The following is a 16,110-nucleotide window of genomic DNA, read 5'->3' on the forward strand; positions in this document are numbered from 1 at the left end:
GGTCTCTCCCTGACTGTTCCCTGGGTCCTTGGGTGGAGTCTGGCCGCATAAAATGGCCGCTGGCCACGTTCTCTGCTTGGCTTTAGTACATGCGCACGTGATAGGAAGCTGCACTAACTTAATATTATAATACAATATTAAGTTTCATTAACGTAATACTTTTCCTTGTTAAGTGAAGGCATAAATGCTTATCCAAAATCAATAAATTTCTGAGTTAAGACAACTTTCTTTATTTTTAATTCTGATCAACCTCTTGAAATAAGTTATCAACTTAATAAAATAATGGACATGTAACAAATTGTATTTTTTATGCTGAAAAAGCTCATGTTTTTAAGTCATACTAACTAACCTCCTGAATCATTTCTTAGAGTGTATGGCTTTACAGCCATACAGAAAAATGGCCATGATTGTCCGAAATGCGTCCTCTGTCTGGAGTCCCTTTCAAACGAGTGTTTAAAACTTTCGAAACTTCAGCGTCACTTGATACAAAAACATTCGGCAGAGGCCGAAAAAACGGTAGACTTCTTCAAACGTAAAGAAGAGCATTTGGTCAGGCAATCTGCTGCATTCACACAGCAAGCTACCCCGAGCGGGCCCTGAAGGCATCATTTTTAGCCTCGTACCACATAGCTCGTGCTAAAAAACCTCACACAATTGGAGAGGATTTGATTCTACCAGCTACCAAAGACATTGTCCGAGAATTGCTTGGTGAGGATGCTGCCAAAAAAATCGATGCTGTCCCACTCTCTGATAACACCGTGAGCCGGTGGATTGGTGACATGGCCCAGGATGTATCTGCTCAGCTTTTGGAGCAGGTAAGAGCCAGCGAATACTTCGCACTTCAGCTGGAGGAGAGCACAGATTTATCCAACGAGGCACAACTGCTTGTATACATTAGATTTATTTCCAAGGAAAGATTTGTGGAGGAAATATTATTTTGTAAAGCACCTGAAAGAAGAACTACTGGGAAAGACATTTTTCAAGTTTTGGACGATTACATCGAGTCTAACGGATTGGACTGGACCCGTTGTGTGGGGGTGTGTTCGGACAGAGCCGCGGCAATGACGGGGAAGGTCAGTGGAGTGACCGCTCTCATTAAGCGCAAAGGCCCGCATGTAGTGGCCACACACTGCATGCTCCACCGCGAGGCACTTGTCGCAAAAAGGATGGATGACGATTTGAATCAGGTACTACAGGAGGTTATACAAGTAGTGAATTTTATTAAAGCCCGTCCCATGGAACACAGACTGTTTACCCTGCTTTGTAATGAGATGGGCACCCGTTTTGAGGGGCTGCTGCTTCACTCGAACGTGCGCTGGCTGTCACGGGGCGCAGTTTTGAAGCGTGTCTATGAACTGCGGAGGGAGGCTGCAGAGTTCCTCTCATCTGAAAAGCATCAGTTGGCAGATCGTTTCACCGATGCAACCTGGATCCGCAAACTTGGATACATGTCAGACATTTTCCAGCATCTAAATGTACTGAATCAAAGCATGCAAGGACGTGACACGTACATACTGCAGGTGCAAGACGAAGTGCATGCTTTTTCCAAAAAGATAATGCTGTGGTCAAACAAACTCCAGGAGGGAGTTACAGAAATGTTCCCACTACTTCGCCAGGAGCTGCTGTCATGTGATGATTTGGGATCCATCTCTCCATTGATCCAGTCCCACCTGGAGCACCTCCAGGGATATTTCAAAGATTATTTCCCTGACCTTGAAAACACACATTTAAACTGGGTTAGGAACCCCTTTGCCCCCGGTGTTGGTTCTTGTCTGGTTTTAAAGTCACAGGAGGAGCTGATTGAGATGACAAACTCAGGGGATTTAAAACTGAACTTTGAGGCTCTTCCCCTGTCTAACTACTGGCTACATGTTAGAAAGGACTATCCCACCTTGGCTGACAGGGCACTGAAATGCCTTCTCCCTTTTGCAACAACCTACTTGTGTGAGTCTGGCTTTTCAACTTTAAAGGTACTCAAAACAAAGCACAGAGCACATCTACACATGGACAATGACATGCGTATGGCACTGACGGAGATTAAGCCCAGGGTTGACAAACTGTGTAGGAGCCACCAAGCCCATTCCTCCAACTAGTGTAATCTCTGTCTGTTACTCCCAGACACACACACACACACAGACACACAATTGAGAGAGGTTTGATTTCTTATGTTCTGTTCTTATCTGTCAACAGTTTGTTGAAGAGTTTATTATTCAGTGGGAATATAATTCAGTGTTGAAAACATGTTAGTTAATAATATTCATATGCTAAACAAATGTAACAGTTGTTGAACAGTGAATAAAAGTAAGAAAAAAACATTCTAAAAGTTGATGTTTCTTTACATATTTTGTAGCATTGTCTGTGGGTTTTTCAAAGGGGGTCCCCGGCCAGAAGCTAATGCTGTTTGGGGGGCCTTTGCATGGAAAAGTTTGGGAACCCCTGATCTACTGGACTACTATCCTCTTTCAGCATACAATGTGTATGATCAGTCCCTTATTGCTCTCCACCATTGTTTTCCAGAGGCAGTATGAGCAGGGAGGAACGTGAGGATACAGGATACGTGAGGAGAGACATGAGTACAAGAGCAGGCCAAGGAAGTCATCTTTAATAGGCTATGCAATGGTTAACATCACTAGTACAGTGGTTCACGATTTACTACTTAATGAGACTAGGTCAAGGAAGTAGTGTGGTCATACTTGCCTGGTCTCCTTGATGACCTTCTTATCACCATGCTTGATGAGCTTGGTGTTGAGTCTATTGACAACCTGGCCTTGATGGAGGAGAGGGATCTGGTGAAATACCTCCCCAAAGTCAGAAGTTAATGAAGGGCATCAAGTACGGTAAATTCATCTTTTCACTCATTACACTTGTCACTCTTTCATGTCACTGAACTAGGGCCTTAAGACATTGGCACAACTGGTAGACAATACACTTTGCATAACTGTAGTCCCACACTCACACATTGGTTACCCGTCAAATACTATTGGATGAAGTGATTAATCTCAGGTGTGCAGCACAGTTTATAGACCTTATTCACGTGCACGCCATCTCCAAACTCAGCAATGGCAGTAAAAAAACAATCAGACCCAGTCATGATGAGTCTGTAATTCCAATAGTGTATTTGCCTGTTATTTTAACCATTGTTTTTTTCAGTGGCATTATCAAAGCGATCTTTTAACATGAGTCAAAGGATACTTCCGCGTTCTCCCAACCCTTTATGTCACATTTGAACAAATGGCACTCACATGAATAACTTCTAATTACTTCATCCAATAGTGTTGACAGGAAACCAGTATGTGAGCTTCCTCCAGGAAGTACTGGAGCAGGACTACGTTATGCACGTATCTATTGACCCATAGCCCTACATCTTGCTGTATCTTAATTAACAAATTGTTTTTGTGCCTTCTAGGACTTGTTACTCTTAATATGGAGTTGGTCTCTGCTCCCAATCCAAGTGCTCCAAGTTCCCCAGCTCCAAGTTCTCCAAACACAACAGTCCAGCCTCCAAATCAGCTGTTGCCCAGGCCTCCAAGCACTGCCCCAAGCATGTCAAGCACTTCGCAGCCTGGCGTACCATGGCATGTGGACTTTAGTCTCAACTGGGACCAGGTGTCATCAGCCATTCGACTTAGAGAGGAAAAAGAAGAAAGACCATTGCCAGATGAGAGAAAAGCCTTCGTGGTCGTGCTCATGGACCAAATGATACAACCCAACCAGAGCCATGTGCCACAGCGTTGTGAGAAACATTGTCAGGTAGGGTTGGGACTATTATCAATCTTATCGTTAATTGTAATTTAAAAAAAAATAAAAAATTAACGTAGTGCAAGCTGTCAGTTAATCCCCAGCCCCACCCCCTTCAACTGTTTGTAGTTTTCATTGACTCATTTCTTGCACCTCTATGATGTCACAAGGGTGCAGAAGTGAAGACTTTGTAAACATGGTTTGTTTAAACAGCGCTAGTATAGTCAAGAAAACCAGACTTATTCATGTTTTTACGAAGGTCTTGTTCAGCCTGATGTTTTTTTAGCGTGTTTTTTTCCTTTAAATAAGCCTCACATTGTGGGCTTATGTGGTAAGTGTCTTGGCCTGCATGCAAGTTAGTGTTCAGGTTTCTCTTTGAACCAGACTGGTTCAAAGTAGAAACTACAGTTTGACGCTACGATACAATGCAAGTTGGACGTATTCGTATTTGTATTCCAATAATATAGTTTATCGTGATTATTTTGGCCACAATGGTGACATATTTTCTAATTGTCCCACCCGTATTATCAGAAGCTATCCAAAAACATTTGGCGACATTGGCAAGCACGGTGATACTGTTGGAGAAGGATGTCACTCTCTTCTGCAACAAGTAAAAAGGAGATAGGAATAGGAATAATACTCTTGCTCGATGCCGCAGAGAAGGAAGACCGCGCACGGGAATGGCAGGAGAGGCCAGACTGGCAAGAGGTCCTGTTGACCAATACGGGTATGTGGCAATATACGGGTAAAATCTGTCAACATTTTTGATCGAAAGCATTGTATATGACCATGAATAACCCTGAAAAAGGACAAAACATACTTTTCTCTTGACTACTTTATTGATACTTTGACATGGACCCTTTTCACAGCAAGCACGTTGCGGTGTTAATAGTGTAGTAAACACAGGTGTAATTAACTGTGATTGTGGCCTACTAGACCAAATTGTTACTTGGCTACTAACAATACATGTGTATGTCTGTATACACAGAGGAAGGAATGAGTGGAGCAGAGAGAGCAGAACCAATGATGAAAAATACATACGTCATCCTGCGGAAATACCTTAACAAAGTGCCTGCCGCAGCAGTGTCCGAGATCAAACTGGAGAGGCCATTTCTCTTCTCTCAGAAATGCCTGTTCTCACACTTTTGCCTCCTTATGGACGTTGATGTCCTTCAAAGGCTACAGGAGGCAATTACTCGACGAGGACAGACCATCCTGGATTACTGTGCAACACTGGACAACCCCAAGATCCGCGATGTTCTGGCCTGCTATGATCCAGACTCTGACAAGGCTGCCTGTATCCTGCTGCTCCTAATGTCATACTTCAAAGAGCCGAAGGACAATTTGATGCTTGAAGTTGATGTAAGATTTTTTATTCAAATATTTAAAATGCAAAATGAGTGATTACATTAGACGCCATTTATTACCTTGTATGATTTACCTCTGACCAATGAACGATATTTATCCTTTAATGTTAAATCTATGCTATTGTGTGTTATGTTACAGCCATGTGCTACTGCTGTGGACATTAATACTGCAGAACTCCCCAGCACCCCATGCTTGATCAATCAAGGTAATGTTACTTGGATCTTGTATCGACATTTCTAACTCACTATTTTGTTTTGATTCTAGGAATCTACATGACCACAATAAATAATAATAATAATTACATTTATATAGCACTTTATATCTGAAATAGATCTCAAAGTGCTCATAACACATGATGTGTATCTGTTCATTTCAGGTGACATGATGAAGCCCTCTGGATGGCTTATATCCATCGAGGGACATGTTGTAATGGGCCCACACCCTTTGTTTTTACATGGAGTAGCTGCTTTCTTCAGCAGCTACTACGTTTTCAACCTTGAGTATCCTGACGCTGGATCATCGACGCTGGAGTTCATTCAAAGGTATTGTATAAAGATCACATTTAATCTTGTAATTCACATTATAGTATAGGCTTCCAATTCAATGATTGTCTTGAGGTCTAAAATGCTGACAAAGGAGGTACCTGAGGATTTTTTTTACACATTTGCAAATGTAGTTACACACACACGGATTGAAATACACATTTGCAGATAGTTTTGCTACAATAATGGCCCCATAGTTGTCAACATGTTCGGCATTTGTTCTTCATGGGTCACGTCAGCTAGACGGATTTAAATATCAATGGTGTCATTTACATTTGTGTTTGTGTCTGTTTGCGTGCGTGTACGTGTGTGCTGTATAGGATTTGAAGGATCAGGATGTCAAAGAAAAGAAAACTCGACATAAGAGACTTCTTTAGGAGTCAAAGTGTAAGTTACTTCAAGGGTGTATAGGTAGAGGCTCAACAATACAGATATTGAATAAAAGAGAATATTTAATGCCGAAGAGATACACTTTTTAAAAATTTATTTTTAATTCTTACTTTCATGTATTTGTGTAGAAGTGAGCAACGGTTTAAAAACACAAATGAAGAAACTTTGTGGTGGATATACAATAAAACCTCACATTCTAGATGATCATGTGATTTTATAATTATTAAATATAATTAATTAATATTAGGTAATATTAATATTTGGTAAAAGCCTTTTTGCTCAGGCAATAACTTTACCATCAAGCTCTATAATCATTGTATCCCTAATGTGTTTGTTCATATGTCATGCATCAACAACATATTTTTGAAAGGTGACAGATAGCAGAGAGGCTGGAAGAGATGGAGGAGGAGTGGCCAGAGAAGGTAGAGGAAGAGAGGCAGGAGGAGGTAGAGAAGGAGAGGCAGGAGGAGGGAGAGAGGCTGGAGGAGGTAGAGAAGGAGAGGCTGGAGGAGATGAAGGAAGAGAGGCTGGAGGAGATAGAGGAGGTGAAGCTGAAAGAGAGGCTGGAAATTCACAGGTGAGGTTAAATAATGATGGATATGTTAGTCATGAGATTCAGCACTGTGACAAATGTTAGTGTGATGATGATCTGAATAGCAATGCTTCACCTATGTGGCTTTAAAATCAGAGCTTTATATCAAATCTGGTGTTCATGATCATGTATTACTAGTGTGTATGTGTTTACAGTAGTTGCTACATGTATACAGTTGTCAAATTTATGTTGTGGTTTATTCCTAAGGAAACTGATCCACCTGGAGAGAGCAGCAGGGAAAGTGGCAGGGAGAGTGGCAGTAATCAGGAGGATATTCTGGACAAGCCCAACCAACCTGACCCAAATAACATTCCAGCTCAACAGCTATCAAACAGGGTCCTCCGTTTCCAAGCGAGTTGGTACAAGCAGTATCCATGGCTGCACTATAGCTCCTCCATCAAGTGTGTTCTGTGTTTTCACTGTGTGAAAACATACACCATAAAGAAAAGTGAATTATCCAAAAAGGCAGACCCTGCCTTTTCATCAAAGGGATTCAATAATTGGAAAAATGCACTCAAAACAGCAAATCCCACCATCATGCCATGACTGTTAGTGCTCAAGAGAGAAGCCCAATAGATTCACAACTCTCAAGTGCATGGGCACAACAACAAGAGGATGCTAGGCACTGCCTGCAAAATATTGTGGGATCAATACAGTACCTTGCCAGGCAGGGCATAGCACTGAGAGGCCATGAGACACAAGATAGCAATCTATTTCAGCTTTTGAAATTCAAAGCCAAGGATGATGCACGTCTCCGTGCTTGGCTAGCTCGCTGTCATGACTATACCTCTCCTCAAGTGCAAAATGAGATTTTGCAAATGCTAGGAAACTGTATTGTCAGGAGTATTGCACAGTCCATCTAGTTGCTACCAGTTTTGCAGTACTCACTCATTATTGATGGCACACAAGATGTCTCAGGAACAGAGCAAGAGTCTATTTGTTTAAGATATGTGGACCATGACCTGGTACCACATGAGGTTTTTATTGGTTTGTACGAGGTCCCTGGTACCACTGGAGTTGAGATTGCAAAAATGGCTGAGGATGTCCTCTTGAGGCTCAATATTCCTATTTCTGGGTTAAGAGCTCAGACATATGATGGTGCTGTGAATATGTCAGGCAAATATTCTGGAGCACAAGCAGAACTGAAGAGACAGCAACCATTGGCATTGTTTGTGCATTGTGGGGCACACTGTCTTAACTTGATCACACAGTCTGCATGCAGAGCCAGTCCTTTGATAAATGATTCCTTGCAGTGGGTGCATGAGCTAGGGACGTTAAGCAAACAATCTGGAAAATTCAAGAACATATTTTCTGCAGCAGTAAGTTCAGAAGGACCAGTAAAATCACTCAGACCACTTTGCCCAACCAGGTGGACAGTGAGAGGAAAAGCTATCAGAGCAGTGCTGTCTCAGTATGAACGTGTTTTGTCTAGCTTGGAGGAGATGGCATCAAGTGGGTCTAACACAGGCATGAGAGCAAATGGTCTGCGAGAGAGGTTTGAGAAAGGGAAAACTGTACTTGGACTTTGTCTGGCATTAGAAGTGATAGAGGAGCTGGAGTGGCTGAGCACATCTCTGCAAAAAAGGACTGAAACTGTTGCAGGGATGAGAAGTGCCATAGATTGTGTCAGATCTACTGTACATGACAAAAGAAGTGAGGAGAGCTTTCATGAGGTTTTTGAGAAAGCAGTGGCAATGGTTGACTCCCTTGGGATTGAGCCCATCCAGATTCCTCACCAAAGAAAGCCACCAAAACGATACACTAGTGAGGTGAGCCAGCACACTCCCGAGTCAGCTGAGGAGCATTATAGAACAGAGTTCTATAAAATGTTAGATAGTGTACATATTCAGTTTGAGGAGAGGTTCAACCAACCAGATCTAGATGTCTTGCAGAAGCTGGAGGAAACTCTCCTGACTGGAGAAGTGAAGGACATTGTTGATCAATACCCAGAGCTAAACAGGGACAGATTAAAGGTCCAACTAGCCATGTTTAGGTGCAAATACACTTTCAAATCTAGTGTTGAAGTGGCTGACATAATGAGAAGTTTGACAGTTGAGGTGAGAGGCTTGTTTGATCAAGTTGAATCCCTTGTTAGGCTGCTTTTAGTCATCCCAGTTTCATCAGCTGAGGCTGAAAGAAGTTTCAGTGCTCTTAGGAGACTTAAAACATGGCTCAGAACCACCATGACACAAGTAACACTGAACAATCTTGCTGTGTGCCATGTCCATCAGGGAAAACTGGACAATACTGACCTGACAGAAATCTGCCAGCAGTTCATTTCTGCCACAGACCTGCGTAGGCATGTGTTTGGCTCTTTCAAATAAAGTAAAGATGAGAACTCTTCGAAGTTGCCCCCTTGTCTTTCATTATTTGCTTTAACCTATAACATCTGCATGATGTGAAATTATGATTGCTAATGTAAAAAAATGTCAACTTTCAGGAGTGCTGCCTTGGAGCACTTTTGTGTCCCCACCAATCTCAAAATCAAACCTACTCCCTTGGGATGGGCTATGTGATTTCGAAATGTCTATTGCGAAATGCGAATATACTGAATGAAGTAGAGCGCAAATTCTCTTTAAAAGCAGAACAAAATGCTCTCAGACCCTTCATTGAAAAAGACATGTTTGTCATACTTCCAACAGGGTTTGGTTTAATTTACTAACTGGCCAATTGAAGACACATTTGAGAGGCAGCACACGTTGATACAGCCCCTCATAGTAGAAAATCAACCACTTTGCCTAAGGCAAACCTAACCTGAGGCACCCTGGCTAAAAATAATTTTATGGTGAGAGTAAGATCTAACCAGTTTGGATTATATGTCTATTAGGGTTCGATATGGGAAAAGGCACAGGTGAACACCTTGATAAATGCCGCCTGCAATACATAAGTCTATTTAAAACTGAAACTATCTTTGCTTATTAGCAGGTGCTTCTTGGGCATCAATCCTGAAAGAGGCTCAATGACCAAGAAGGGGACAACAATGAACCTCAGTGTGAGCACCGTTTTGAGGAAAATTATTGACTTTGAGTAGCCATCAAAGCTTTTTTTTGCAGCAGTTGCCAGGCTCAGTTTGAGACTAAGAGGAGCGCCTGACCCCTTCATCGCTCTCTGGGGGGGGGGGGGGGGGGGGGTAATAGTACAGGTGCTTGAAGAAATTGCATCTGAGAACCATCCACAAAGAGCTGTTGAAGCAAGAGGGATATTGGCTCAAACTGATCTGAATTTTGCTGGATCTCTTGTTCTGTTCAGAAAGGTCCTGAGTGACTCCAAATATTTATCAGACATGCTCTAGTCTAAAACAGTGGACTATGCTAAGGCTGTTGAACTTATTGAGACACTGGTCCAGTACCGTAGTCAAGCCTCTTTTGAGGAAATGTGGAGTGAAACACTTGATTTATGTCAATGAAGTAACATTGATATAACTCAGCGAAAACCAAAGAGGCCAAGACAGACAACAAAGGTGCTTCAGGATACTGTCATCCACTCAACCCTGCACTGTAAACCCAGATTTTGTTTGTAATTGAACTTTTAAGTTATCTTTAATTATTCTTTTGTGTTTTTGAAAAAAAACAGTCACACAACTAAACCATATTAGTGGTTTCTAATATTCCACGGTAATGTGCAGTGAAATAATCATGTTCAGCAGCGATAGCTTGATATATCAGTTTTCTTTGCAAGGGGGGGGCATTTGAACGTGTCTGAGCTTGTCGTCCTGGCTGCGCATTTCTGGCGCATTTCTGCTGCTGCAACCAGACGGAGACTGCGCCGAGCAGAAAGGTGAGTGTTTAAAATACATTTCTTCGTACTGTATAGTTCGCCATAATCTGTTTCCAAACGTGGAAGTACGGTGATGTTAAGTTATAGCTACCATCATTGTTTTTGACGGTCCAGCCAGCGTTGAGAGAGAAAAAAAGTTTGCACGCGCCAGTGGCTAATGCTAACCTAGCTAACGGTTTAGCTATTTCAATATTAAATTGAGTCTTTCTGTTGTGTTAGCATGGGCTAAACGCGAACGAACGTCTGTTCTTGGTGTTCAGTAAGGGACGATACTGCTCGTTAAATTATCCAAGGTTTCATTGTGTGTGTGTAACGGGAGGTGGTGGGGGATGGTGAGAGTCGCGTCAAACGGCAAGTTCAATAACGTGTTATGTGCCGTGGGGTCAGGGCCATGTCCACCAAGTTTTTAGCGCTCACAAAATGGCGCTCAGATTGCAGAAACCTGATCAACTTTTAGAAAAGTAAAAATAGTGTCTTTGTGTCTGCGCGTTTTCACATATTCCGTCTTCGTTAGCCCCGACCAACGGATCAAACCCTCGCCCACTGCATATGTTACGTCTCCACTCCATTGCAGAGCTCAGAGCATTTTAGACCTAAGATCACAGGCACACTATGTTGAAAAAGTGATTAATTTTTTTATACCTTTCTCATGTTCTGCTTCTACAGATTTTTGTAAAGTTACAGTGAAGTGTGAAGATGCAGTGGAAGTGCAAGTACTGTGAATATATTTCTAAGAAAAGGGGCTATCCGTTAAAACATTACAGATTAAAACATGGCAGCTACTGTAGAACTGTGCCATTACCCTGCTTACACCTAGAATGTGGATGCACTTTCAAGTCATTTAATGCACTTAAGGTCCACTTATCCAAGATTCACCATAAACCCCAAGAAGAACAACTCTGTGAAACCACTCAGTTAACCATCTATTGTCAGCTGTGTGATTTTTCAGCATCCTGCACAGAAGCGATGTTTTTCACTCATCTGCGCAGTTCACATCTAAAAGTTCATCACAGAGTCCAGTGTCCATATACAGGATGTGACTTTCATTCTAATGTGTATTCCACATTTAATGTACATAAAAGCAAAGAGCACAAAACAGACAACTAGAGAACCTTCAAGCCAGAAATAGTCTCCGGAAGTATAGCTCCTGAAATGGCAGATGAAGAAGAAGTTGTGCCACCAAATGACTCTCCTGAGGAGCAAGCCCGGATCCTGAACCGGGCCGTCTGGGCTTCTGGGCGTCGAGCTTCGAGAGGCCTCCGTCACGTAGTATTTTTTATTTTTTTTTTGAGTAGATCTCAGTAAGTGTGTGATGAGTTATAAATTTATAGCCTACCCGAATTATTTGCAAATAAAAATATTACTGAGTGTTTGTTTTGCTGTCTTTGTCCGGGCGATGATGACGGGGCCGTACACACGTAAACACGTACGAACATAGATGACAGTTGAAAAAAAAAAACAGATGACAGATGACCGCGAAATTTGAATCTACACAGTTGTAGATTGTACAATTTAAAAGGAGCAACATGGAAATGAAGTTAAAGTGCTGGGAGAGTGGAGCCTCTAAATTAAAAGTAAAACAGGAGCGGGATAAAAGACAAGCACAAGTCCGACAGAGCATCCCTAATATCTCCAGCTTTTTCACCACATCTAACCACAACATCAGCGACAATGAAGAGCGGGACAGCTACTCGGCAGATGCCTCCACTTCACCGGCTCACCCACAGCGGGGTGCCTCGACTGAGACAGTGACAGTCATCGGCGGCATCACCTGCACCTTCAAACAGCCTGGAGGGACCGCCTGACGGCCGCGGTGGGGCCAGTGATACCGCGGATGACCCCGTGGGTGAACCCGCGGACAGTGCTAGTGCTGCGGATGTGGCGGCCACGGATGACAGCGGCCCCCGAAGCTGAGTGGTTCGAGACAACCAAGGATCCAGCATTGTGGAGAGGCACAAGCAGCGATAAAATAAAGACAGTTCTTATTCAGAGAGGTGCTGCAAAATTTCACAATTGTAGATCGACCTACCCAGCTTCTGCAAGGGATATAACTATTAGAGGTAAAAGTCGCCACTTTAATAATGACTTAAGCTATTGCTGTTTGCCAAATGGACAGAAAGTGATGAGAGACTGGATTATGTACTCTCCCTCAAACGGAAATATTTACTGTTTTGCCTGCAAACTTTTCGCTAAGCGGCATCATCAGTTTGTTGAGGTATTTAGTGACTGGAAACATTCAGAACGCATCGGGGACCATGAGAGGAGTGAAGAGCATAAGGCTTCCATGTTATCCTTACTTCACACTGTTGTGTTGGTGCACGTACAAGTGTGTGTGTGTGTGGTGGCAGCTCCATGGCTGATCAGCTGTGTGCGTGTGTGCGTGTGTCTGCCCACCAGTAGCGGTTTTAGGCACGGGCGAACCCGGGGCGGCATTTTTTCATGACACAAGGGGGGGCGGCACGAGCACTTGGAAAAAAATAAACAAATAAATCTGCACCGCTACATGGTTTTCCATTATCTGTCATACCTGTGTGGGGAATTGGCAAATTGGCGCCCCCTGGAGCTGCAGGCGCCCCAGCTTGCTGAGAAGGTGCCGTGCACAGAAGGTGTGTGTGTGAGAAAGGGGAGGGGGGCGCGGGGACAGTTCACCTCTGGGTCTCTCCCAAATTGAACGGACGGGGGGGGGGTCCACTGTATAAAAGGGCTAAAATCAGTCACACCTTGACTTTCTTCCATATAACGCACATTTCATTCATAATATAATAAATACAGGCCTATAAGTTCAGCACGTTTTTGTATTTATGAATTGTGTGAAATGGCCAAATAAAAATAGGTAATACAAAACGATTATGTGGTCACCAAGGTGAATTGGTTTAGTCTTGAATTCTTGTCGTGAGTGACAGCGTTAGAGGATGGAAATCTGTGGATTGTCGAGTGTCAAATAAACGCAGAGATGGACAGAAAAAGGTCAAAGCCATCAGGTGACCAGTTTAGGAAAAAAAGAAAAGATAAAGGTATGCTATGTTCTCTCTGTATGATTACAGTATCCATGTCATGAATGAAGGGCTAATGTTAAGTGGTGCTATACGTTTGTTAGCCTTTTTGCTTTGATGCTTGCAATGCTTATACAACAGTAATTCGTCTTAACAAACACCAGATCTAATTTCACCGTAAGATTGTGCTTTGCAACTAAACTGTTACAAGTTCAGTTATTTATTTCCATCACGTTGGGTCCTGTAATTAGCCAACGAAATTTTCATATCTGTAGGTAGTTTCAAAGATGAACATTTGCCATTTGCTACAACTCTATTTTGTGTCAAAACATAGTTTAACCAGTAGGGGTGTAACAAATTACCGATATGAATCGGAAATCGGTTTTGATTTAAAAGATGTGAGTGCATCGATACACAAGCCCCTGGACCGATCTAAATGTACCACGAACCGGTCGATGGCCCGATTACAAAGTTATGAATCGGGTTATTACCGTAATTTCCATACTACGTATAAGGCGCACCTGAATATAAGCCGCACCAGTTAAATTTTGGGGAAACTACAGATTGTTCCATGAGCCGCACCCGACTATAAGCCGCACCCAAGCCGCTGGTGTTTTAATGTTTAATTACCGTAAGAGTTTCTTCTACCACGGAGGGGATCGTCGGGACAGAAATGACTGTTTGGAAACGCAAAGCGTCCCATTTATTTACATTTGACAAACACAATAAATCTTTCAATCAATCAATCGATCAAACTTTCACATCTTTGACATTACAAACAGCATTCGTGCAGTGCACAAATAATACAACGGTGCGCTCCTAGCGTACTTCCTGCAGTCATAGTACTGTAGTAGTGCAGTATAACAAAAAACAAAGCTTACAACGCTTGACGAGGCAATAACGTTAAATGGCTAAATTTAATTTGTTTTGGCAGCAAAAGTGCAGTAACCCTGCTAAACAAAATAACCAGCATCTTTTTCGAAAACAGCTAACACAGCAGTAAAGGTGCAGTAACACGGCCGTTTACTGTATCAAAATAACCAGCCTACTATACCAGAAAAGTCAGCCAGATCGATCGCCTTTAACTTAAATGCAGCTCTCGTACTGCATTTGGACTCACTTGGTTTGTTTTGCTCTCGTTACCTGGCGCAAACTGTCTGTCTCGCTCCTGCGCTTCCATGATAGTGCGCCCCTGGTGACCGTTAGCTGTAAAAATCCATAATAAACCGCAGGGTCCAAAGCAAGTGACAAAAGTAGCGGCTTATAGTCCGGAATTTACGGTATATCAGCAATACAGCTGGAAGCCCCGCTTGCTTAATCTCTTTCTCTCTCTCTTTCCTGCAAAAATCTCGCGAGACTCTATTAAACTTATCACTATGAAGGTAAACAATGTCACATTTTTAGGATTGATTTAGGATCATTCATAATGTAAAATGTCTACTTTAAACAAGGAACTATATCGGATTACTCTCTAGGCAATTGAATCAGGTCAACTGGACTTGGTTTTTGTCTGTGTCTGCGGGCTAGTCAGACTTGCCTGCTAGTCTCTCGAACTGATGAAGCCACTTGGATAAGGAGCGAAACGTCTTCACAGACAAAAACCAAGTCCAGTTGACCTGATTCAATTGCCTAGAGATGCCTTTGACCTGGACAAATGAGAATTTGCACAGACTCATCGGATTACATCATATTGCACTGAATCGTACCGAATCGTACCGGATCGGATCAAATCCTACCGAATCGGTTGTTTTTAAAATGTATCCTTCCTGAATCGTTTCGTACCCCATGTATCTAGATACGTATCGAATCGTCTTATATTGGAGAGATGCACACCCCTATTAACCAGTCATAACTAAAAGTGTACCAAGCATAGAATTCGAGGCAGTAACCAAGGAGCTAATTGTTCCTCCCTGAAAGATAGATATAGACATTTGGCGTAAAGGCATGTTTATTTAAATTTCCAATTCATGGATGTTCTTTTCGCGCGGGGGTGGCGAGGGGGTCTCGCCTGGGGCGTAATTCAATGTAGAACCGCCACTGCTGCCCACACACGCGTGTGAGGGCCTATAAGAGTCTGGCCCAGGGGCCTCTGAATTCTTAATCCAGCCTTGCTGAGGAGGACAGTGAACATTTCAGCACTGAACAGCTTCATGATCTAGGAACACAGTTGGAGCACAATCTTGCATATCTTTTTTTAAAAATGTTCTTCAAACAGTTCTTCATATTTCAAAAAGTTCAGTGCAAGAAATCATACAACAGCTTTCACAGATATGTGAACTTTCCCAGCCACTGTTGGAAAATTCACTGAGGAACATTCTGAATGATATAGATGTAGATGAGTCTGGCTCATTATCATCTACTAAAAAGAGAGCAGCATATGTAAGCAAAAACTTCAAATTGGTTAAGACAGTGGAGTATGTTCTTGATAGAGCAAAAAAATAATCCAGTGCTGTGTATGTTCCACTGAATGCAGTGCTACAGGAAATGTTGAACAGGACAGACATTTTAGACAAAGCTCTTTCAACACAAAAACATGTCCCACATGAGTACAGTACATACACTGTAAAAATGATAACTAGCAATTGTTGATCTCATTAGAGTTTTCAAATTAAACTAACTTTGAAATAAAGCGTTGCGATAAGCAATCCATAAAATCTTGTCTGCCCAGCAAAATTTTCTCATTGTCGACTTAACTTCTATTATTAGATCA

General features: G+C 42.4%; 1 protein-coding gene across 1 annotated transcript; it reads left to right on the top strand.

The window, feature by feature from the left end:
* Positions 1–4,523: 4,523 nt before the first annotated feature.
* On the top strand, positions 4,524–5,328 carry LOC311505951 (uncharacterized protein). Its single transcript, XM_084569784.1, has one exon. It carries the CDS (start codon positions 4,705–4,707, stop codon positions 5,140–5,142), a length of 438 nt encoding a protein of 145 aa, XP_084425910.1. The 5' UTR covers positions 4,524–4,704; the 3' UTR covers positions 5,143–5,328.
* Positions 5,329–16,110: the final 10,782 nt, after the last annotated feature.

This window comes from Chelon labrosus (genome assembly GCF_963514085.1).
Source record: "Chelon labrosus genome assembly, chromosome: 20".
Classification (NCBI taxonomy): Eukaryota; Metazoa; Chordata; class Actinopteri; order Mugiliformes; family Mugilidae; genus Chelon; species Chelon labrosus.

What these genes read in the sequence shown, in the direction of transcription:
- LOC311505951 (XM_084569784.1), top strand. Translation starts at nt 4,705, where the DNA reads ATGTGTATGTCTGTATACACAGAGGAAGGAATGAGTGGAGCAGAGAGA.